General features: G+C 63.4%; 3 protein-coding genes across 4 annotated transcripts; 2 read left to right on the forward strand and 1 right to left on the reverse strand.

Annotated features, from left to right (window-relative positions):
- Positions 1-138: 138 nt before the first annotated feature.
- Positions 139-1,491, forward strand: SCO2 (synthesis of cytochrome C oxidase 2). Its single transcript, XM_075024479.1, has 2 exons — positions 139-230; positions 698-1,491. Exon 2 carries the CDS (start codon positions 705-707, stop codon positions 1,440-1,442), a length of 738 nt encoding a protein of 245 aa, XP_074880580.1. The 5' UTR covers positions 139-230; positions 698-704; the 3' UTR covers positions 1,443-1,491.
- A 136-nt stretch (positions 1,492-1,627) lies between these two features.
- On the reverse strand, positions 1,628-11,932 carry NCAPH2 (non-SMC condensin II complex subunit H2). Of its 2 annotated transcripts, none has more exons than XM_075024477.1 (21): positions 11,707-11,932; positions 10,934-11,234; positions 10,039-10,140; positions 9,523-9,578; positions 8,028-8,103; positions 7,240-7,311; positions 6,974-7,053; positions 6,349-6,500; positions 5,905-5,994; positions 5,513-5,622; positions 5,328-5,399; positions 5,053-5,119; positions 4,642-4,749; positions 3,756-3,809; positions 3,058-3,128; positions 2,795-2,876; positions 2,596-2,661; positions 2,358-2,410; positions 2,149-2,250; positions 1,916-2,065; positions 1,628-1,828 (listed from the first exon to the last, which is right to left on the reverse strand). In XM_075024477.1, exons 2-21 carry the CDS (start codon positions 11,039-11,041, stop codon positions 1,691-1,693), a joined length of 1,809 nt encoding a protein of 602 aa, XP_074880578.1. In that variant the 5' UTR covers positions 11,042-11,234; positions 11,707-11,932; the 3' UTR covers positions 1,628-1,690. The 2 variants fall into 2 exon arrangements, with proteins under 2 accessions (XP_074880578.1, XP_074880577.1); XM_075024476.1 differs by having other exon boundaries at positions 7,240-7,314.
- Positions 11,933-12,010: 78 nt separating this feature from the next.
- Positions 12,011-20,903, forward strand: LMF2 (lipase maturation factor 2). Its single transcript, XM_075024480.1, has 14 exons — positions 12,011-12,126; positions 12,794-13,047; positions 14,757-14,785; positions 15,076-15,272; positions 15,518-15,696; positions 15,930-16,068; positions 16,466-16,600; positions 16,741-16,846; positions 17,251-17,347; positions 17,490-17,672; positions 18,797-18,965; positions 19,312-19,423; positions 19,789-19,897; positions 19,976-20,903. The coding sequence occupies exons 1-14, from the start codon at positions 12,030-12,032 to the stop codon at positions 20,324-20,326; spliced, it is 2,157 nt and encodes a 718-aa protein (XP_074880581.1). The 5' UTR covers positions 12,011-12,029; the 3' UTR covers positions 20,327-20,903.
- Positions 20,904-20,911: the final 8 nt, after the last annotated feature.

Below are 20,911 nucleotides of genomic sequence, written 5' to 3' on the forward strand. Positions count from 1 at the left end.
ATCGCCCCGCCCCCTCCCCGCCGTCAGGGTCCCGCCGGGCTCGGCGGCGCCCCCTGGCGGAGACGCGGCGGGACGCGCAGGCGGGCGTGCTCGGTGCGCATGCGCCCTGCTCGCCCCGCCCCTTTCGCGTGGGTCTGTCCCGCCCACCCACCCCCCGGTGCTTCCGCTTCCGGGAGTAGCGGTGCGGCGCGCAGCGTAGGCGGGACGGGAGTCGGGGTCAGAGGGCAACGGTCAGTGAGGGCGGCAGAGGGCACCGGTGGGGGGTGGCGGGCGGAAGGGTGGGGTCAAAGGGCGACCGGTGGGAGAGGGCGGCCGGGCTGGGACCCAAGGGCTCCTGCAGGGGTGAGGGGGTTAAAGGGCACTGGTAGGGTGGGGCTGGGGGTCAGAGGGCAGCGAAGGGGGTCAAGGTCGGACAGGGTTAGGAGGTCAAGGGGCAGCAGCAGGAGTGGGGTGAGGGAGCAAAGGGCACCGGGGGGCAGGGCTGGGGGGGTCAAAGGGCAGCAGGGGCAGTGGGGTGAAGGGTCAAGGGGCACCAGGTGGGGCAGGGCACAGGACAGGGATCAAAGGGCAGCAGGGGGGCAGGGGTGGGAGGTCAGAGGGTGGCAGGAGGAGCAGGCGGAGGGGTGAAAGGGCGCAGGGCGGGGGTCAGAGGGCAGCAGGCTGCGTTCCCCCCTCGCCATCGCACCCCTCCCCGCAGCCCCGCCATGTTCCGGGCCCTGCTGCCCGCCCGCCACCTGCTGCCCGCCCGCCGCCCGCCGCTCCCCCGCCGCAACCTGGCGGCACGGGCGGCGGCAGGGGAAGGGCTGCCGCTGGGACGGCGTTTGGCGGTGGTGGCGGCAGCGGGGGCGGCGGCGGCGGCAGCATGGCTGTACCTGCGGGAGGAGAAGGGGCGTCGGCAGCGGGCGCGGCGGCAGGCGGAGCTGCGGGCGTTGGCGCTGGGCCAGGGCGACTTCCGGCTGCTGGACCAGGAGGGTCGTCCACGGCGGAAGGCCGACTTCCGCGGGCAGTGGGTGCTGCTCTACTTCGGCTTCACCCACTGCCCCGACATCTGCCCCGAGGAGCTGGAGAAGCTGAGCCGGGCCGTGGAGCTGCTGGAGCGGGAGCCGGGCCTTCCTCCCCTCCAGCCCCTCTTCATCACCGTCGACCCCCAGCGCGACGACGTGGCAGCCATGAAGCGTTACGTCCGGGATTTTCACCCCCGGCTCCTGGGGTTGACCGGCAGCCCGGAGGAGGTGCGGGCGGCCGCCGACGCCTACCGCGTCTACGCCAGCACCGGCCCCAAGGACGAGGATGGCGACTACATCGTGGACCACACCGTCCTCATCTACCTGCTGGGCCCCGACGGGCTCTTCCTCGACTACTATGGACGCAGCAAGACGGACGCCCAGATCGCCCAGAGCGTCCGCCGGCACATGGAGACTTACGAGCCCCTCCTCGACTGAGGAAAATAAATACGCCTGCGCCCCCAAAATGCCTGCCGCGGCTCCTGGTGGGCGAGGAGAGGGGGGAACACCCCTGTCGGCCCTCAGGCCTGGCCCCAAGAGGAGAGATTGGTGCCAGCCCCAAGAGAAGGAGCTTTTCCCGCCCTGGGGACCCCCACCACAGCAGAGCCTTTACCAAAGTAGGGTTTTATTACCGAGAGTTGGGACGGGGGGGCGGTGAGGGGTATGCGGAGAGGAGGCATGCTCGCTCAGGGGCAGGCGGAGGGGGGCTGGAAGGCGTGGAAGCGCTCCTGTGGCCGCTGGCGGGTGAGGAGCCGCAGGCGCGCCGTGTCCAGCGCCTGCTCCAGCCCCGGGTCCTGCGCCAGCTCCACCACGGAGTCGTTAGCCTGGGGGGGGGGAGAGGGACGGAAGGAGAAAGGGAGCAGCGGGTGGGCTCCGCAAACCCCCCTGCTTTCTGTGCCCCACACACTTACCAGCTGGAGGGTGGCCAGCATGTAGCGGCACACCTCGAAGGGGGGCTTCCCCGCCACCAGGCTGGCGAAGGACCGCCACTCGCCCAGGCGCCTGCAGCTGCTCACCAGCGTGTCCCCGTAGCCGTGGATGTCGAAGGTGGCCCGCTCCTCCTGCGGGTGGAGCGGGCTTAGGCGCTGGGAGGGGGCTGCCGGTCCCCTGCCCACCCCAGCCCCCTGCCCGCATGGGTCCCTGCCTGTTCCTGCAGCAGCGGCCCGATCCTCTCCTCCCAGCGGCGGACGTGCTGGGACAGCTCCGTCTCCTGCGCATACTTCTGGGAGTTGGCGATGAACAGCTCCTGCGGGGAGAGGGGAGCAGGGGCACCCAAACCTTCCCATCGCCTTCCCCCACCTCGCAGCATCCCTGCCCCGTCCCCACACCATCCTCCTGCCCATAGGCACCTACCACGTTCCTGCGCACCAGCTCCTCGTAGCCCAGCGAGCCCAGGTTGGGGGGGCCTGCGGGAGGGCAGAGTGTCACCAGCAGCAACACCATGCAACCACCCCCTCCTGCCGAGCAGGGACAAGGGATACTCCCCAGAAGGGACGGGGCACAGCCGCAGGCCCCCCCCCCCGCTGCAGCACGGAGGCCGTGGGGCTTGTGCCAAGGGGCGTGTGCTTGCCAGACCCCCACCAGCACTCACCCAGGGCTCCTTCCCCCAGCTCCTCCGGGCCCTCAGCCTGGATGTCCTCGTACTCCATGAAGTCACCTGCCAGGAGGGGAGATGCACTCAGTGCCCCCTGCCCCGGGTCTGGCTTTGTCTTGATAAGGGCTGCCAGCATGGCGGGAGGGGGCAGGATGGGACCCCGGCTGGAGAGGGAGGGTCTGGGGTGCTGAAGTACCTGCTCCTTCGTCACAGTCAGCCCCGCGTTCCTCCTCCAGCAGATCCGGCTCCTCCTTACGCGGCAGTGGGCACAGCGGCTCCTGGTAGATAACAGCCATGAACCCCCCGCAAGGGACCCCATGGCCCACTGGGGCATGCAGGAGGGGTGCAAGGCACCAGGCCGGGAGCCCCCCTGCCATAGGTGTCCCCCCCTGCGAGAGCAGGCAGGGCTCCCAGTGAGCCCAGCTCCCCCCAGCCCTGCCCGGTGCTGTGCCCGCTCACCGGCCAGCTCTGCAGCTTCCTCTGTGCCGCCATCCGCAACTTCTGCTCCTTCCAGTACAGCACCTCCAGATCTGCACAGAGACAGGGCACACAGCCCTGGGGAGCTCCTCTGTACCCCGGGGGGGGGACCCAGCCCCCACCTCCCAGCAAAGCCCCCCGCCCTGGCACACTGCAGCTGTCAGGGTGCCTGCCCAGGCTCCCCTCACACAGTTTTGGGGTCGCAGGCAGGTGTGATGCCTGCCCTTACCCTCTGTCATGCCAGTCCCCCGGCCCCCCCGGCACATGAGGGGCTCTGCAGCCAGCAGAGGCCAGGTTTAGCTCAGCCGGTTTGCAGGTCTGCCTTTTGAAAGGGGAAGAGCTGCAAAACCTAGAAATCGCCTGTCATTCCTAAGCTAGAACACCCTCCTCCAGCCCCAACAGCGGGGCTTTCCCAGTGCCGCCTGTGCCCTCTGCCGCGAGCTCCCCTGGCACAGCCCTGCTGCCACCGCTCTGGCTCTGCTCCCTTCCAGGTGTTCACCCCAGTCTCAGCTCCTCAGTGAGGCATCCCGCTGCTTTCCAGCCCAAAGCCCACCCAGGGAGGCTATGCGGCACAGGGCACGGCTGCAGTACCGGGCATGGCTGCGCCTTTCCCTGTGCTCAGAGCCGCGTGCTGGGAGCAGAACGGCACCCTACCAACAGGCCACACTCGTCCCGCTCACCTGCGAATGTTGGCCCTTTCCTCCTGGTTTTCCTGCTGTCAGCGACGTTGTTATCTGGGGGAACCAGAAAGGATTAAAGTTGCGAACCATCACCGATGCCAACTCCATCAACGCTCCGGGGGAAGCCAGCAGGGAGAATGGGCATGCAAGGGGGGCTAGCAGCAGCAGGCAGCCCTCCAGTGACAGCACCACCGACCGCTTCCACTACCGTCGCAGTGTGCAACAAGCCGGTTGTCACCTCCAGAGCCACCTCCTTTCCCCGCAAAGGCGTCCCAGCCATCCCTGGGACAGCCACCAGCAGCTCCAGTTCCAGGGTCTAACGCAGCCTGCTCTGGCCAGGGAAAGTGCAGCCCCACCTTAGGAGAGGGGGCGAGGGGCACAGCGGGGGCCACCTCAGCAGTACGGGAGTGGGGGGGACTCCTGCTCCGACCTCTCCTCCTCCCCTCGCAGTACAACCCACCCACATTTATAGTTAAGCTGCTATTATTTGACTTGCTGTGCCTGCTGTAAACGCGTCCTGTTTAACACCCTGCTGAGGTCAGAGCTCTGGCCAGCTGCTTCCATCTCAGATCATTTGTCCCTTTCTCCTCAGTGCCTTGATTAAGGTACAAGCCCAGGCGAAGAGATCCTGGGCCAACAAAGGCAATTCGCATCCCACTCAGTAAATGGGATGGAGCTGCTTGGACAGCTCCAGCAAGAGCAAGACCGGAGCACAGACAGAGGCTGCTACAGGACCGAAGCTGCTGCTGAACGGGGCCAGCCAGGACCGGAGCACCCACGGCAGAGGGGTTTGGGCAAGGCGATTCCTGGCAGAGAAGGGTCCTGCTGCGAGCCTGGCTGGATCATGGTGGGATCCTGCGGGAAACACGACGGACACGATACTCACAGGCTGCAGAGAACCATTCCATGAAGTCCTGGAGCTTCCTCGGTCCCTTCCTCTTCCGCTTGCCACCGACGACATCGTCCAGGCCGTGTGGCACCAGGAAGGGTCTCCCTGGAGGCAGGCAGAGATCAGCAGCCCTGCGCAAGTGGCACTGTGTGCCGCAAGGAGAGTCCCGTGCCGGTGCTCCACGCGCAGCCCAGCCACCCCCGAGGGTCCGGCACAGGGCAGCTGCCCCTCTCCCAGGCCCCTCTGCCCATCATGGAGCTGGAAAGACCCGACGTGGCTCTGAGAATGCTGGAGGACAAGTGGCTGGGAAACGGAGCCTTGCTGCCCCTGCGCAGCTGGGCCCTGGCCCATCCAGGGCAAACCGAAACGCAGGGAGCAGCCCCTCTTCCCCAGCTCCACCTCAAATACCTTTCTTAAACGGCTTGTCCTCAGAGTCACTGAAGGGGTCGAGGCTTTGCCACGGATCCAGCATCTCCTGGCAGAGGAGTGAGCAGAGATGAAGCCAGCAAAGCTCCCTGTGGCACTCTGGGGTGGGCACACGGGAGTCACCTGGCCCCAGCAGGTCACCCCACCATTGGCACCAGCACGGCACAGAGCACGGCGGAGAGGGCAGGGATGTCCCGGGGCTTCCCACAGTGTCCCATGTGGACAGAGAGAGACTCCCCAGCTCTGGGCCCCCCTACCTTGAGGCGGGCTTTGGGGTCCTCGGCAGGGGCTCGCTCCCGCAGCACATACCCCTTCGTCCGGGCCGCGCTCTGGCAGACACAGAATGAGCCGGTGAGATTCCCACAGTGCCAGGCAGTGAAGCGCGGGGCTCCGGGGAAGGAGTGAGGCGGCAGCACTGCCCTGAGCCCCTGCCCACACCTACCCTCTGCGCCTCAATGTGTTCGTTAGGAGCCAGAGTCATTTCCACATCGTCCTCCAGGGCGCCGGGCATGTCGTCATCTCTGCTGTCAGCATCGTCTGGTCCTGTGGCACCTGGTGGGGGGACTAAACAGTCAAACACCATAAAAGCCTCTGGGCTCTCCCATTTCCACCCCATCTGCTGTGGAGCTCCTCCAGGGAGCCTCACTTGTCATGGCCAAGTGGCCAGCTGAAGCTGCTGAGAGGACCAGACTGCCTCAATACAAGAGGGCAGGAGCATCCCACGTGGCAGCAGCTGCCTAAACACACACAGTCCTGCCCAGCCCAGCCAGACACACAGGCAGGAAGGACAAATGGCCAGACCTCCCCTCAGCCCGCTAACCATGCACATCTCACCTCTGTCTGTGGAAAAGCTCAGCGCCTGGACGGGAGCCCTGCCGGTGCTGACGCAATCCCTCCTGCTGCCGAGGACGCAGGACGGCGCTCCTGCCGAGGTGACAGAGGTGAGAGGTCACCAGCAGCCCCCCGGCAGGTGGGCTCCCACACCGCCCCTGCCTGCAGGAGCCCCAGCCACCAGCACTGACGGAGAGCAGCCTCGATGCTGCTCCTTCCCACCGGCCACAGCGAGGCTGACAGCCACGGGCAGGCTCCCTGCTGCCGGCATCAGCACCCTGCCCTTGCCCAGCACCTGATCACCTCCAGCAACGAGGGGCCCTGCACTTCTGCAGGCCGTTTTGCTGGAGGCAGGTGGCCAGCAAAGCACCCCAGGGTGCCTCCCACCCACAGTGCTGCCTCCCAGCCAGCAAGTCCGCGGAGATCCGTGCCCTGAGTCCCCTGTACCTGCCACTCCACCGGGGCTCACTTCAAGCTGCTGCTCCTGCGGGCAGATGGGGGAGAGGCCTGCCGGCTCCAGCAGGAAGGCTCCAGTGGTGTGAGGGGTGCTCATGTTCATCCGGAAATCCTTCCGGCTGGCAAGGATCTCCCCTTTCCGGCTGAGAGCAAAAACCCGTCAGAGGACCCCCGAGACCAGGCTCTGCCCTGTCCCACTGGGAGCCCAGGGAGAGGGGCACTGGCCTGCCCTGGGGGGAGCCCCGCTGGAGCGTCCCCAAAGCCAAAGCCCCCCTGCTCCAGGGGATGCAGGGGGGAATCACCAGCCCCAGCCCTCCCACTGGCCATTCTCAGCTTCTCTGGCCCGGCAAAGTCTTGCTCGGATTTCCCAGCATAGCCCCAGCTTGTCCCTCCCCTGGGGACCCTCCTGCCCTGCCCTCACCAGAGGGCTCCACACCTCCCAGCTGTCCAGGGCCTGTGGGATTATCCTGCCTGCCATCCAGTTTTAACTGGGAAAGCACTGCTTCCTTGGTTAAGGCACAGGGAAAGCCCAATCCTACTACAACAACGGGACCAGGGAGCGACACCAAATAAACCCATGGGAAGCAGCTGAGGGGCACGGCAAGGGAGCTTTCACCTGAACAGAGGGTTGTCCCTCTTGTCAGCCTCTTCCGGGGGGACCAAAGACATCGGAGTCAAGGGAATGATGTTCACAGTCTGCAAAGGCAAGCAGGGTGGGATGGAGACCGGGGAAGGCGCCCAGCACAGCACAGCGCTGCCTGGGTGCCACCGTCCCCACAGAGCCTGGCTGGGACAGCAACTGGCCCTGGGCACCCGTGGGATTCATCTGGGAAAACCCTGATGCAGGGAGGGACAGAAAAGGAGGAGAGTGGCTTCTCTTACTTTGGGCTGATGATCCTTCTTCATGTCCACGCTCACATGGCTGCTGTCCCCGATGTCGTCCAGGGAGAGAAACTGCTGAGAGAGTCCCACCAGCGGTCACCCTGGCTCAGCCTGCCAGGCCGCACCACCACTGAGGGACCCTAACCCTCCCACGGCTGCACCACGCAAGCAGGACAGACCCAGTGGCAGAGACGATGGAGCTGCAGCTTTTGAGCTGCTGTAGCAGGGCAGGAGCGGGGCTGTGGTGTGCAGCACTGCGAGGGCAGCACCCACCAGGCAGGAGGAAAGCAAGGAAGCAATGAAGGTGCCCGCTCCCACGGGAAAGGTCCAGCCCAGGCAGCTGCCGTGCTCCTGGGGGACAGAGTCCCGAGAGATAGCCCAAGCTAAGGATTAAGGGAAGGAAGGCTAAGCCCGGGGTGGGTGGGGGGAGGTCCCCACGCACTGCACAGGGGCTAGCTCTTCTCCAGGAGGGCTGCGAGGTAGCAGTTGATGTCCCGTGGAGGCCAGCACAGCAGTGTCCTGACAAAAAGCTCACTGAGTCCTCCCACCATGCCTGGGGGTAGATGTGGGGCTAAACTCCCCCCTACTAGGGAACAGCAGGAAAGCATACACAGGAGACGGCAGCCACAGCGCCAGTCAGAAAGGGGGGAGCACTGGGGGCATCCCCCGGTGCCTGCAGCCCCCTCGTACCCTTGCAGCCCAGCAGCCGAAACCAGCTCTGCCTGCGCACACAAGCCGCCAAGCACTCCGCTCCCCACGCCACGACGGGGCACAGACACCCCTCTCACCTCCTCCTTGCCAGCCCCAAAGCTCGCGTCGGTGTCTTTGCCGTCCTGCCCCAAGGAGCTGGGCTGTTTTTCCCGCCTGAGTCAGGGAGCAAAACACATGGTTCAGGATCTGCCCGGGGCAGCAGGGAAGGGCTGGAGGCGAAGTGGCAGCAGGTTCCCTCCAACACTGCTGCAGCCGCTCTAAGCAGGAGCGTCCCACAGCACTATGGACAGCAGGGAGAGGTGACGGTGCGACCACCGGCACCGCCAGAGAGCTGTGCCATCAGCACACTCGAGCTAACACGCTCTTAGTGCTCCTCTGCGCCTGCCCAGGAGGGCAGTGGGGGGCTGCAAAGGAATTGGGGCTTGTGGGAAGAGGGGATCCAGCCTGCCCGACAAATCCCATCTGGAACAAAAACATCCTGCCAATTCCAGCTCAGAAGCTCTGTTACAGAAACAGAAGGGAACGTTTCACTTCAATGCCACAGCACAGAAATAATTGTCAGAGACTTTCAGAAACCTCTGCAGTGGCTTCGCCTTGCTCCAGCCCGAGCAGAGCCGCTTTCAGGTCCTCTGCATCAGCCTCCCCAAACAACTGGCAATATTTCCTTACAAGCACGGCTCATGGCTGGGCAGGGAGGTTCCTTCAGGAAGCTCATTTGCGTGGTTGGAGCCAAGCAGTTGTTCAGAGTGAGGTGCAGCACAAAACCCTCATCTTTCCCCAAATGCCCAGTCTGAGCACAGACAGAAGGGTGCTGTTAGCTGACCTCTCCTCAGGGGAGAGCGTGTTCAGAGCTGGCGCCAGGCTGGCAACAGGCAAGTTTCGCAAGGCAGCTTGGAGAACTGCAGCGGCAGAGCCCCACTTTCAGCAATAAGGCGAAGAATAAATCCCAAGCTGCTTTGCCACATGAGACAGTTTATTCTCTGCTAAGATTTACTCTGCGGGACGCCGGGCACTGCCCTCTCCTTACACAACAGCAAAGCGCTGCAGCAAGAAAACCACAGGATGATGCCACTGGAAGAGCGCGTGGGGATGAGCATCGCCCCAGGCCCTCTGGGCTGAAGCAAGTCCCACCAGGGAACTTTTCTGCAACCACAACAATCCTTCTGCTTCAAAGAACTTTTTACGGGGCTGGAGACTGACACGGCAATAGATTTGTTTGGTTTTTTAAAGCGATGATTGCGTAGTGGCAGAGTGGTCAGTCGCAGTAGAAGCAAGGCTCAGAGAGGGAGTGGGGTCACGAACCTTCCCACAGGCTCTCTCTGCAGGTGGGGGGCACAGTTTCATCCCCAAGAGGACACACAGCTCATGCGTTCTCAGGGCAAGCACTACTGAACTTCGTCAAGAAAGAAAGCGGGGAAGAGCTTGGGCCTTAACATGACGCAGAGGGAAAGAGCAGCGAGGCAGGAGCACGTGGCAGCATTTTCTGCCAAGGCAGCAATGGTGCGCTGGAGGGGAGCAGCCCTGAGCCCCTGGAAAAGCTGCCTCCCCGGGGGTGGGGGGAGCTCTACTTACTTTTTATTGGAGATGAAGTCGAGCATCTGATAGACCAGCGAGTAGAGATACTCCACCTGCAAAGTAGCAACCAGACTCTTGGAGAAGGAGAAAGCAGCTCCCAGAAAAGCTACTCCAGCTGATGCCGGGATGAACCACCACCCTCCCCTTGTCCCCAGGCAGCTGGAGTTTAATTTCTTGATAACCTTGTTATTCTTTTCACTGTTGAGGCCATTCTGAGGCCAGATTTGGGGAAGCAGGGTTTTTGTATTCCACCGTCTAGAGAAGAAAGTGCTGAACAGCAAAATTCTTGCTCTTTTCCAGGCTGCTGACCCCAATGTGTATAAAAGGGTTGAGTTTAGGAATTATAAATTTGTATCCTTTCATTTCTATTAGTCATTATTACATTCAAGTCTTTCAAATTCCCAGAGCAGCCCCGGTGGAGCTCGGCCTCAGGACCACTGGCTGAGGGATCGCGGAACAGGCAGGGCAACAGGACCAGGGCCACGACGCGGCAGTCACTGCCAGTCTCCTCACCTTCCTACTGTAGACACAGGCAGAGCCCTGGATCAGCAGGGCCGCTTCTATGAAGTTCATGGTGGTTTTGCCATTGTCAAAGGAAATGCAGATTTGATCCAGCTGCGAAATAAGCAAAAGAAGGAAAATGAAATGCAGATTCACAGGCTGGATTTGAGGGTAGCACAGGGAGAGGGAAGAGTCAATCATGCCAGCAGCACACTGGGGCGGCTGCGGGGGTGCAGACAGAAGGCCCGCGCACTGTCGTGGTTTAATCCCAGCCAGCAACTAAGCACCACGCAGCTGCTCACTCACTGCCCACCACCCAGGGGGATGGGGGAGAAAATCAGGGAAAAGAAGTAAAACTCGTGGGTTGAGATAAGAACAGTTTAACAGAACAGAAAAGAAGAAACTAATAATGATAACACTAATAAAATGACAACAGTAATAATAAAGGGATTGGAAGATACAAATGATGCACGGTGCAATTGCTCACCACCTGCAGATCGATGCCCAGTTAGTCCCCGAGCGGCGATCCCCCCACTCCCACTCCCCCCAGTTTATATACTGGGCATGACAGCACATGGTATGGAATGCCCCTTTGGCCAGTTTGGGTCAGCTGCCATGGCTGTGTCCCCTCCCAACTTCTTGTGTCCCTCCAGCTTTCTCGCTGGCTGGGCGCGAGAAGCTGAAAAATCTTTGAATGTAGGCTAAATATTACTTAGCAACAACTGAAAACATCAGTGTGTTATCAACATTCTTCTAATACTGAACTCAAAACATAGCACTGTACCAGCTACTAGGAAGACAATTAACTCTATCCCAGCTGAAACCACGACACCTGCGCAGGCAGGGCTGAAGGGCACCACTCTCCACCTCCCCAACCCAGCGCAGGGGATGCAGGACCCCCCCTTACCTCCTCCAGGTACTCCCCGAGCTGGGCAGCCACATCCACCTCCCAGTTCTTGGTGAGGTCACGTATGGGCTGCAGGAGGTGCAGGAAGCGTGATTCCACCTCCGCCATAGCGGCAGCTCCCAGCGGAGGAGCTCACAGCCTGCTCAGCGGCTGGGGAGACCTGTAGGGTCTTTAAACAGGCTTAAGCCACCTGTTTCTCAACCGATGATCCCATGGGTGACATCTGAGGGTCGCAGGTCACTTAGAGTTGGGTGCAGTTGATGCCTTATTGTAGTCAACTAGTGTAGAAACCTGAAGTCAACTAGATTCCAACAGAAATATAAATTTTCAGTAAACACAGAATCATTTAGATTGGAAAAAACCCTTAAGCTCATCGAGTCCAACCGTTAACCCAGCACTGCCAAGTCCACCACTAAACCACGTCCCTAAGCGCCATGTCTACACATCTGTTAAACACCTCCAGGGATAGTGACTCCACCACTTCCCCAGGCAGTCTGCGCCAGGGCTTGACAACCCTTTCGGTGAAGACATTTTTCCCAATATCCAATCTAAACCGCCCCTGACACAACTTGAGACCGTTTCCTCTCGTCTTATCTCTCGTTACTTGGGAGACGAGACTGACCCCCACCTCACTACAACCTCCTGTCAGGTAGCTGTGGAGAGCGACGAGGTCTCCCCTCAGCCTCACAAAAAAAAAAAAAAAAAGGCAGAATACCACCAGACGAGCACCCGAGAACCCAGAACCAGAAAACCAACGCCGTCTTTCACCTCACCAGAGCAGTCGGAGGTCAAGCCGCACACAAAAACCGCCGGGACAGCCGAGCCACTCCGAGACAAAACACCAGCACCAAACCCGCCCGCCCCAGGCGGACGCTGCCCGCAGGCGCGGGCTCCCGGGGCGGGTGCAGGGTCCCGGCGGGACCGACCCCCAATCCCGCCCCTCACCAGACCCCGCCGGCAGCGGCAGCGGCAGCGATCCCCCTCCGCGTCGCCATTTTGTGTTTCCCGCCCGACGTGAGGCGCGCGGGGCTGCTGCGCGCTGACGCCTGTGCGTGCTGACGTAAGCGTGCGCGCTGAGGTCGCTCAGCGGCCCGCCATGGGGGAACCGCCGCGGCGGCCGCGGTCGTTGTTCCTGGCCGGGCTGGCCGCTGCCTACCTCGCCGCCTTCGCTTCGCTCTACGTTCAGATCCCCGGTACGGCGGCGGCGGTGGAGGAGCGGGGGGAGGGATGTGGGGGGGGGGCGCGCCCGTCCCAGGGCTTGGCGGGGGGGGGGGCGGCCGGTTAGGCCCCACCGGCGGAGCCCGGGCTGCAACGGGTGCTGGAGGCGGGGGGTGGCGTGTCTCGGTGGGGCCGGGATGGCTGAGCTGTGCAGCGAAGAGCTGCTGAGGCCGGCCCTCCATGGGGAGAGGGTCCTTCCCCTCCTCCCCGCCGCCCCCCCACACCAAGGGAGGGGTGGGGGGGGTCCAGGGGCTGCTCCAGACCCTTACACCCCCACCCTGGGAGCACCCTGACAGAGTTCTGCCCGCACAGATCTCCCCTGCCTGCAGCAGGCAGGGCGTTTGTCTCCCTTCTACGTGGCCAGGCTGGGTCTGGCAGCCGCCGAGTTCCACGTGGGTTCTTCCCGTTGCTGCTCCGTTCCCAGTTCCATGAGGAAACTGGGAAGCTAGCGTGCAGGGAGAACTAACTGGAATCCCCCTCTCCCTGCCAGCGCCTCGATGAGCAGGGGGCTGCCGCAGAGACGAAGTCTCTCTGCGGCAGCCCCCCGCTCGTCGAGGCGCTGGCGGGGCGGGGGGCTTCCCAGTTCTGCTGCCCCAGACTTATGGGGAGGCTTTGTCACCACTGTCACTATCCCGTTTCCAGGGCTGTACGGGAGAGATGGCATCCTACCGGCCCGCAAAGTGTTACGCCTCAGCGGGAAGGGGTTATGGGAACAACTACGGGATTTTCCCACCTTGTTGTGGCTCAGTCCCCGCCTGGGTTTGGATACGGAGCTGGGGATGGAGCTGCTCTGCCTCCTCGGCGTCCTCACCTCCTTCGGCGCCTTGCTGTTCGAGCCGCTGCGGGACAGCCTGCTCTTCGCCCTGCTCTGGGTGCTCTATCTCTCGCTCTACCAGGTATGAGATCGGTGGGGCTTGTGGTGCCCTAGAGGGGTCAGAGCTGGGACCTAGGAGGGCGAGGGGGTGATGTTCTTGCGTTAGCATCATCCTACAAGCTCCTGACACGCTCAGCTTCCCTCATGGCACTGGGGGAAGGTGCTGGCAGTTCCCTGGCTCGTGGAGGGGAGGTACAACCCCATCCTTGTGCTGGTTCTTGGTGCCTTCCCTGGGATAAAACCCTCCCAGACTTGCCTGCAAAGCCAATTCCCACACCTCTGGCCTCTGCCCGCCCACAGTCTTGCCAAGCCCTCCTGGGGCCCTTGTCCCACTCACCAAGCCCTTTCCCCGTGTCCCCTGAGAGCTCTGTGCCCCCCAGCCATGAATCCGCCCTCCTGAGCCGTTTGCTGGCAGCTTGGTGCAGAGGAGCTCTGGTGAGTCAGAGCCTGCTAGCGCAAGCCGCGGCGGGAGAAGGGTTTCTCTTCCCTCTGAAACCAGGGGAATTAAAGAGGAAAAACCCGCCTGTGCTTGGAGATCCCTCTCGGCCTGGGTGGCTGTTACCCCAGGCAGGAGCTCTCCTGCCCTGCCAGAAGGCAGCCCGGGTGGCTGGCAGTGTCGGCAGCCCTCACTGGTCCCTCCTGCCAGGGATCAGGCCGTGTCCAGCACCGGTGGCTGTAGGAAACAGTGTTGAGAGGCTGGAGAAGTGAGGTGACAGCCATGGGAGTAGGGTTTCTCCTGTGCTGGGGGGCTACCCTGTGGCACTGTTACCCCGTCCCCTTTGTCCTGCTCACGGTCTCGCTGGCATACAGCCGTGCCCCACGGGGAGCCATTGTGAGCAGCTCCCCTTGCACGGGCAGCCCTGCTGAGCTATGTGGCCCGTGTTTGGGGCCCAAGGGGGAGGCAGGGTGGGAGCCGGGACTCTAGAGTGACTCACTGCCTCGGCAGGGAGAGGAAGCAGCATTCGCAGCTTTGCAGGGCCGGGGAGCCCTGGGTGACTCCCACCCACAGGGACTCTTGTTTCCCAGCACGTGGCTGTGGGGCTGCTGTGCCATGCCACAGCGTGCACGGCTCTGCCTCCTCCCAGCCCCGTGTGCCAGCCCGGCCTTCCTCTCCTCGCTCCCTTTTAAGGTGATGCTGGAGAGAAAGTCCTTGCTCCTCCCCAGCACCAGTCTCCCTCCCCTCCAGCCCTCTGCCCTGCCGCCAGCCGGGTCTGCAGCCTGGTCTGCTGTCGAGCACCACTCTGGGCCCGGCTGCAGGCAGGAGGGACAGTGCCCAGGGCTGGGAGCACCCAGGCAGCAAGGCAGCACAGAGCAGGGCTCCCCTGCAGCCCCCCAGCCCTGGCCTGGTGCCTTCCTCCACCTTGTGAGTGATGCTGCTGTGCCTGGGGCATAGCCCTGGACACCGGAGCGGTTCCAGGCTGTGGTTCCCGGCACGGTCGCCTCCCCGGCACACCTAACCGGAGAGCATCCTCCTTCTCTGCCCCCAGCAGTGCCTCCATGGCATCTCGGTGCTGCTGCTCTCAGCAGCAAGTTGAGGCCGCTGCTCTGCTCCTTGGGTTTGGCCCGTAGCCCAGTCGTGGGAAAGGAGCTGCCAGCGGCACCGAGGGGGAGCCAGGAGGGATCTGTAGCCGCCCCTCGGCCCTTCTGTCCGCTCCCTGCAGGGTGGGTGTGGGGAAGGGAGTGGGGTCCAAACCTGCGCCCTGCTCACCGCTCTGCTCCCTCTCTCTGCAGGTGGGGCAGGTCTTCCTCTACTTCCAGTGGTAAGTCAGCCCTGCATCCACGCTTCCAGCGCACCTGCCCTGGGCAGGGGGCTGCTGCAGGGGATCCATGCGGACAGAGCTGTCCTGTCCCCACTTCAACTGGCCCGCGGCTTGCCCAAACCCCAGGGCAGGGAGGGTTGGGTGCGGAGAGGTGTCCCCTCTGCGGGAAGCAGCGGCAGGCCCCCTGGCACCCTGGGGTCTCAGTGCCAGCACAGCTGGGACGGGAGCTGGCTGCCCCAAGGGGTCTGCGGACCCAGGGTGGCAGTGGAGGACAGCGGTGTTCCCCACAGGGATAGCCTCCTGCTGGAAGCGGGATTCCTGGCGGTGCTGGTGGCCCCCCTGCACCTGCTGAAGTGGCGGTCCACGGCCTGGCGTGCCCATGACGGCATCACCTTCTGGCTGGTGCGCTGGCTCCTCTTCCGGCTGATGTTCGCCTCTGGTGTGGTGAAACTGACCAGCCGCTGCCCCACCTGGTGGGGGCTCACAGGTGAGGGGTGCCGCGGGTTGTGGGGTGTCACGGGCTTTGGGGCACCCCTCCCAGGCAGAGAGAGCGGGGGCATTTCCCCAAGCCTCAGGCTGTGCCTCCTGTGCCCCGTAGGCAGCTGCAGGGCTCTGGGCAGCTCCTGCCAGCACCTCTCCCATGTTTGGCACAGCTCTGCAATGGCTCTGCCTGCTCCGACTTGTGTCCCCACTCCCCTTTCTGCACCCCTGACCCCTCCTGTCCCCCTCCAGCTCTCACCTATCACTACGAGACCCAGTGCATCCCCACGCCAGGTGCCTGGTTTGCCCACCAGCTGCCCGTCTGGTTCCAGAAGTTCAGTGTGGTGGCCACCTATGTCATCGAGATTGCCATCCCGCTCCTCTTCTTCGCACCCATCCGCCGCCTCCGGCTCTTTGCCTTCTACAGCCAGGTGGGTGGGCAGAGCTGGATCCCCCCTTCCTGCCTCTCCTGCCGCCAAGTGCTGTGGGGCTCCCCAGGGCCAGGGGGACCAGCTTAGTCTGTGGGCAGGACAGGCTCCTTGCTCTGCAGGCCCTTGCAGGCAGGACTACCCTGGGCGCTGGGAGCTGGGGACGCACTGGGGTGGTCCCCCAGGCAGTCAGCTCAGCACTGTGACACCCCAGCCCTGCCTTCGCTCCTCCCCAGGTCCTGCTGCAGGTCCTCATCATCCTCACGGGTAACTACAACTTCTTCAACATGCTCACCATTGTCCTGGCCTTCTCTCTGCTGGATGAGGAGCACATGGGGCACTGGCTGGGGCGCAGCAAGAAGAGGCATGCCAGCAGTGAGTCCCTGGGAGCCCTGTTTTGGTGGGGTGGGGGTCTGATTTCTGCTGTGCCTGGGGTGGGGAGGGGACAGGCCACCATCGCTGACCACCCCTGTCCGGGTGTGACAGCGAGACGTGGAGTTCTGGCCACCTGCAGCTGCCCTCTGGCTCAGTGCTGTGAGAGCTGCTGCCAGCATGGCCGCCTCGCCTGCCCCTGGGGTGGGGGTCTGTGTCCGTGGGGTGCTCAAGCTGGGTCCCCCGTGAAGCAGCGTGTTGGCTTCTGCCGTGGGATGTGCTCAGTGCTGCTCGCTCGCCCTCTCCCTGCCTGGACTCAGGGTGCGTTTTGTGCCCCTCCGTGCCACGGTGGGTTGGGCTCACTGAGCCCCCAGCGTTCAGCGGCCCTGCTCTGTTGCAGCCTGGCCCCCCAGCCTGCGGTCCCTCCTCTCCACCCTGCTGGAGATGAGCACCTATGGCTTCCTGCTCTACTGGAGCATCCAGTACTTCAGCCTGGAGATCAACTGGGAGAAGAGGCTGCTGGACTCCAAAGTGGGTACGTCACAGCCAGGCCCACGGGGGCTGCCAGCCCATTGTCCCCACGGCCCAGTGGCAGCGCCTGGGCTCCTGCACCCCCAGTGGCTCCTGGGGCAGGAGGGGCTCCTCTCTGACCCTGTGGGTTTTTCTTCACTCCAGCCTTCACCTATCACGAGTTCACGACGTGGCTGCGGGCGGTGACCCTGCCACTCGTGGGGCTGGGCTTCCTCTCGCTCTCCTGGGAGATCCTCTCTGCCATGTACAGGTGCGTGACGGGGGGTGACAGAGTCGGTTCCCCCTGCCGGGCCTCGTAGCTCTGCCATGACAGCTGAGCAGGAACGGGGCAGCCGGTGTGGGTGGCCTGGTGCCACTCCTGAGGGTGTGATTTGTGCATGGAGGGATGCTTGGATCTTGTGGGCACTGGGGGAGCTGGTGTGGGGCGCTTGGAGCCACGCGGAGGGCTGGACCCTGGGGCTGTGTGGGGTGGGTGCCCGGTTCGGGGGTGCTGGGTGAGATAGGAGGGATTTTCCTCTGCAGCGTTGGAGTGGGGCTGAGCCCTCCACCGCTTTGGGCACAGCATGGGTGGCTCTGAACCCTGCAGATGACAGCCGGAGCTCCAGACTGCAGTGCTGTGCAGCTCTGATCTGTTTTCTCCCCCACACCTCACAGGTGTGCCTGCGTCCGCGGCTGCTTCTGGAAGCTCTGGGCCACGCTGCAGTGGGCCGTCTTCGCCACAGCAACCATGGGGATGTTTGCCATCAGCTTGGTGAGTGGGTGGGAAGTGTCTGGGGAGGGCAGGAGACAGCAGAGCATGCATTGTCTTGGTGTATGGGGAGCTGGAAACTTGACCTGGGCCCCCCAGGCTGCTCCTAGCCGTGGTGACAGAGCCACTCTCTGCCACTCCCTAGGTGCCCTTCACCTACATTGACTACGAGTCCAACGGCAAGCTGTGGCCTGGCATCCACCAGATGTTCAACGCGGTCGAACGCTTCCAGGTGGTGAACTCCTATGGGCTCTTCCGCAGGATGACGGGCGTCGGGGGGCGGCCTGAGGTGGTGCTGGAGGGCAGCTACGACAAGCAGACCTGGATGGTGAGCCACCATTTCATAGAATCACAGAATCATTTAGGTTGGAAAAGACCCTTGAGATCATTGAGTCTGATTGTAAATCTAGCACTGCCAAGTCCACCACTAACCCATGTCCCTAGGCATCACGTCTACATGTCTTTTAAATACTTCCAGGCATGGTGACTCCACCACTTCCCAGGGCAGCCTGTGCCAGTGCTTCACAACCCTTTCAGTGAATAAATTTTTCCTAATATCCAATCTAAATCTCCCCTGGCACAATTTGAGGCTGTTTACTCTCATCCTATCACTTGTTACTCGGGAGAAGAGATTGACCCCCACCTCTCTACAGCACCCTTTCAGGTAGTTATAGAGAGCAATAAGGTCTCCCCTCAGCCTCCTTTTCTCCAGGCTGAACAAGCCCAGTTCCCTCAGCTGCTCCTCAGAAGACTTGTGCTCTAGACCCTTCACCAGCTTCGTTGCCCTTCTCTGGACATAGTCCAGCATCTCAATGTCTCTCTTGTAGTGAGAGGCCCAAAACTGAACACAGTATTTGAGGTGCAGCCTCACCAGTGCTGAGTACAGGGGAACAATCACTTCCCTGGTCCTGCTGGCCACACTATTTCTGACACAAGCCAGGATGCCGTTGGCTGCCTTGGCCACCTGGGCACACTGCCAGCTCCTATTCAGCTGGCTGTTGACCAACACCCCCAGGTCTTTTTTTGCCAGGCAGCTTTCCAGCCACTCTTCCCCAAGCTTGTAGCGCTGCACAGGGTTGTTGTGACCCAAGTGCAGGACCCGGCACTTGGCCTTGTTGAATCAAGTTCGACAATCACATTTGGCGCCGAAGGGGCTGTGCGGGAACTGCGGCTGGTTGGGTAGGGCAGCTGGGGACAGACACTGAGGAATGGACTCCAGTGGAGCCAAGCATCCCTGTCCTGCTGGCTTGGTCCCCTCTGGGGCACCCAGCCGTCCCCCATGGGCTTTGTCCCTCTGGAAGGAGCTGGTAACCCCAGGAGGTGAGGGGGGGTGAGTCTGGGGGAGCTCTGCCCCCAGGATGGCGGAGCTGGTGGAGGTCCAGGTCCGACCCCTGCATGCCAGTCCCCACTGTTGGATGCCCCCCCCAGCCCACTCTGCTCCCTGCCCCACAGGAGATTGAGTTCATGTACAAGCCCGGGAACGTCAGCGCGGCCCCCCCCGTGGTCACCCCGCACCAGCCCCGCCTCGACTGGCAGATGTGGTTCGCAGCCCTGGCCCACCACAGCAGCAGCCCCTGGTTCACCAGCTTCGTCTACCGCCTGCTGCAGGGCAAGAAGGACGGTGAGCGGGACTGGGGACAGGTCGTGCCGGGGGCTCCCCGGGCCCGGTGCTGCGGCAGAGGCAGCCCAAGGCCCCGTACCTGGCAGTTGTGCCGCAGCAAGGACCTCCGTCCTGCGCAGTGGCAGGGATGGAGGGGGGGCTGCCTGGGCTGAGCCCCCTGGAGCAGCAGGCAGGGCTGCGTCCCACCCTGTCTGGGGGCTGTCGCTGGCCCCCTGCAGCAGGTCTGTGTCCCAGGCCCTTTCCTGGGGATTTGGGGCTGCTGGGCTCCAGCCCTGCAGCAGTTTGGGGTGTCCCCGCAGCGAGGGGCATGGAATCCCGGCGGGGGCTAACACTGTGTCTCTGGCAGTGATCCGCCTGGTGCAGGTCGACGAGTCCCAGTACCCCTTCAGCGCTCAGCCTCCAGTCTACATCCGCGCCCAGCTCTACAAGTACTGGTTCACCAGCAGCGCCGAGGGCAGGTGAGCGGCACCAGGACGGGTGTGCCAGTGCCTGCACCCCCTCTGCAGCCACGCTTTGCTCCCCGAAGCTGATGTGACACCACATCGACACGCAAACGGCGCGGGTGTGTGTGCTGGCTGTGCTCAGGCGGCTCGGGGAGGCGGCATGGGGTGGGCAGCTGAATTTGGGAGCTGTTTCTCACCTGGGTAATTGGCTCATTAACTCGGCAGCTCATCAGTGCCCTGAGCTCTGCTTTGGCAAGGCTGGGTCGCTGCGTGGGGGGAGGCAGGAGCCTGGCCTGCTCCTGCCTTGTGGGCAGAGCTGCCCTGCTCCTGCCTGGGCCGGTGGGGCGGAGGGCCGGGCGCTGAGCTCTCCCGTCCCACAGTGAGGGCCCTGCACCGTGGTGGCGGCGGCAGCACGTGCAGGAGTTCTTCCCCACCGTCTCCTTGGGCGACCCCACGCTGGAGAGCCTGCTCAACCAGCACGGGCTGAAGGTAAGGCATTGCGCCGTGACCACTCCACACTCCCGGCCGAGGGGCAGCCCTGACACCCCTCTTCCCCTCGCCCCGCAGGACAAGATGTCGCTGAAGCGCTCGGCGGACGCCTTCCTTCCCTGGCTGCTGCAGTCCCTCCGCCAGCTCAGCCGCCCCTTCTCCGGCCCCGCCATCCTCTGGTCCCTGTACCTCGTGGTGGCCACCGTCTACCTCCTGCGAGCACTGGGCCGCCGGCCCCGGGGGGGTGCGCCCTCCGCCCGCCACAAAGGCCCCAGGCGGGGGGACCCTGCCGATCGGGGGGGCGGTGAGAAGAACGGGCAGGTGCGGAGGAAGGAGGCAAAAGAGGCGGAGGAGAAAGGCGAGGGCCGGACCCGGGGGGCGGCCGATGGCCACGGCGACGGCCTCCGCGGCACCAAGAAGAAGAAGTAGAGCCTGGAGCCGCCGGTCCAGGCCCCGTCTTCCACCCATGGACTGATGGAGCTGCCTGCGGGCCCCGCTGCCTCCCCTCATCCCGGCTGTCTGCCCCTGCCTGCCTCCCTGGCATGGGGGTCCCTGGCTGGGGTGCAGGCAGGCCCCCCCACCCCTGCCGTCACACTGCCTGCCTGCCCCGGGGTGAGCTTGCTGCTCTCTTCCCCTGCCAGTGCCTTCACGCACAGCACGGTCATTGCTCGCAGACGGCAGAGTGGGGCAGTTCCCTCGCCGCTGCCCCTCTGTCTCCTCCCCAGTCTGGGCCCTGCGGTGGGGCCGTGCCGGGCTGCAGCAGGGTGCTGAGCACCGGCGGGATGGTGCTCAGCACTGGCAGGAGCAGCTTTGGGCAGCCGCAGCGAGGCAGCACCAGCCCTCCCGGTTATCATGCACGGCCCCTGGACCTGCTCTGGGGGAAGTTTGGGGTGTTGCCCCCCCCCACCCCCGGCAGGAGGGCTCTGGCTGTAACGTGCTTCCCATCGGCTCATCAGTGAGCACAGAGGTTTCCTATAATTTTCTAAATAAAGCCTTTGACATTCCAGCCCCGCA

Source organism: Buteo buteo, chromosome 4 (assembly GCF_964188355.1).
Source record: "Buteo buteo chromosome 4, bButBut1.hap1.1, whole genome shotgun sequence".
Classification (NCBI taxonomy): domain Eukaryota; kingdom Metazoa; phylum Chordata; class Aves; order Accipitriformes; family Accipitridae; genus Buteo; species Buteo buteo.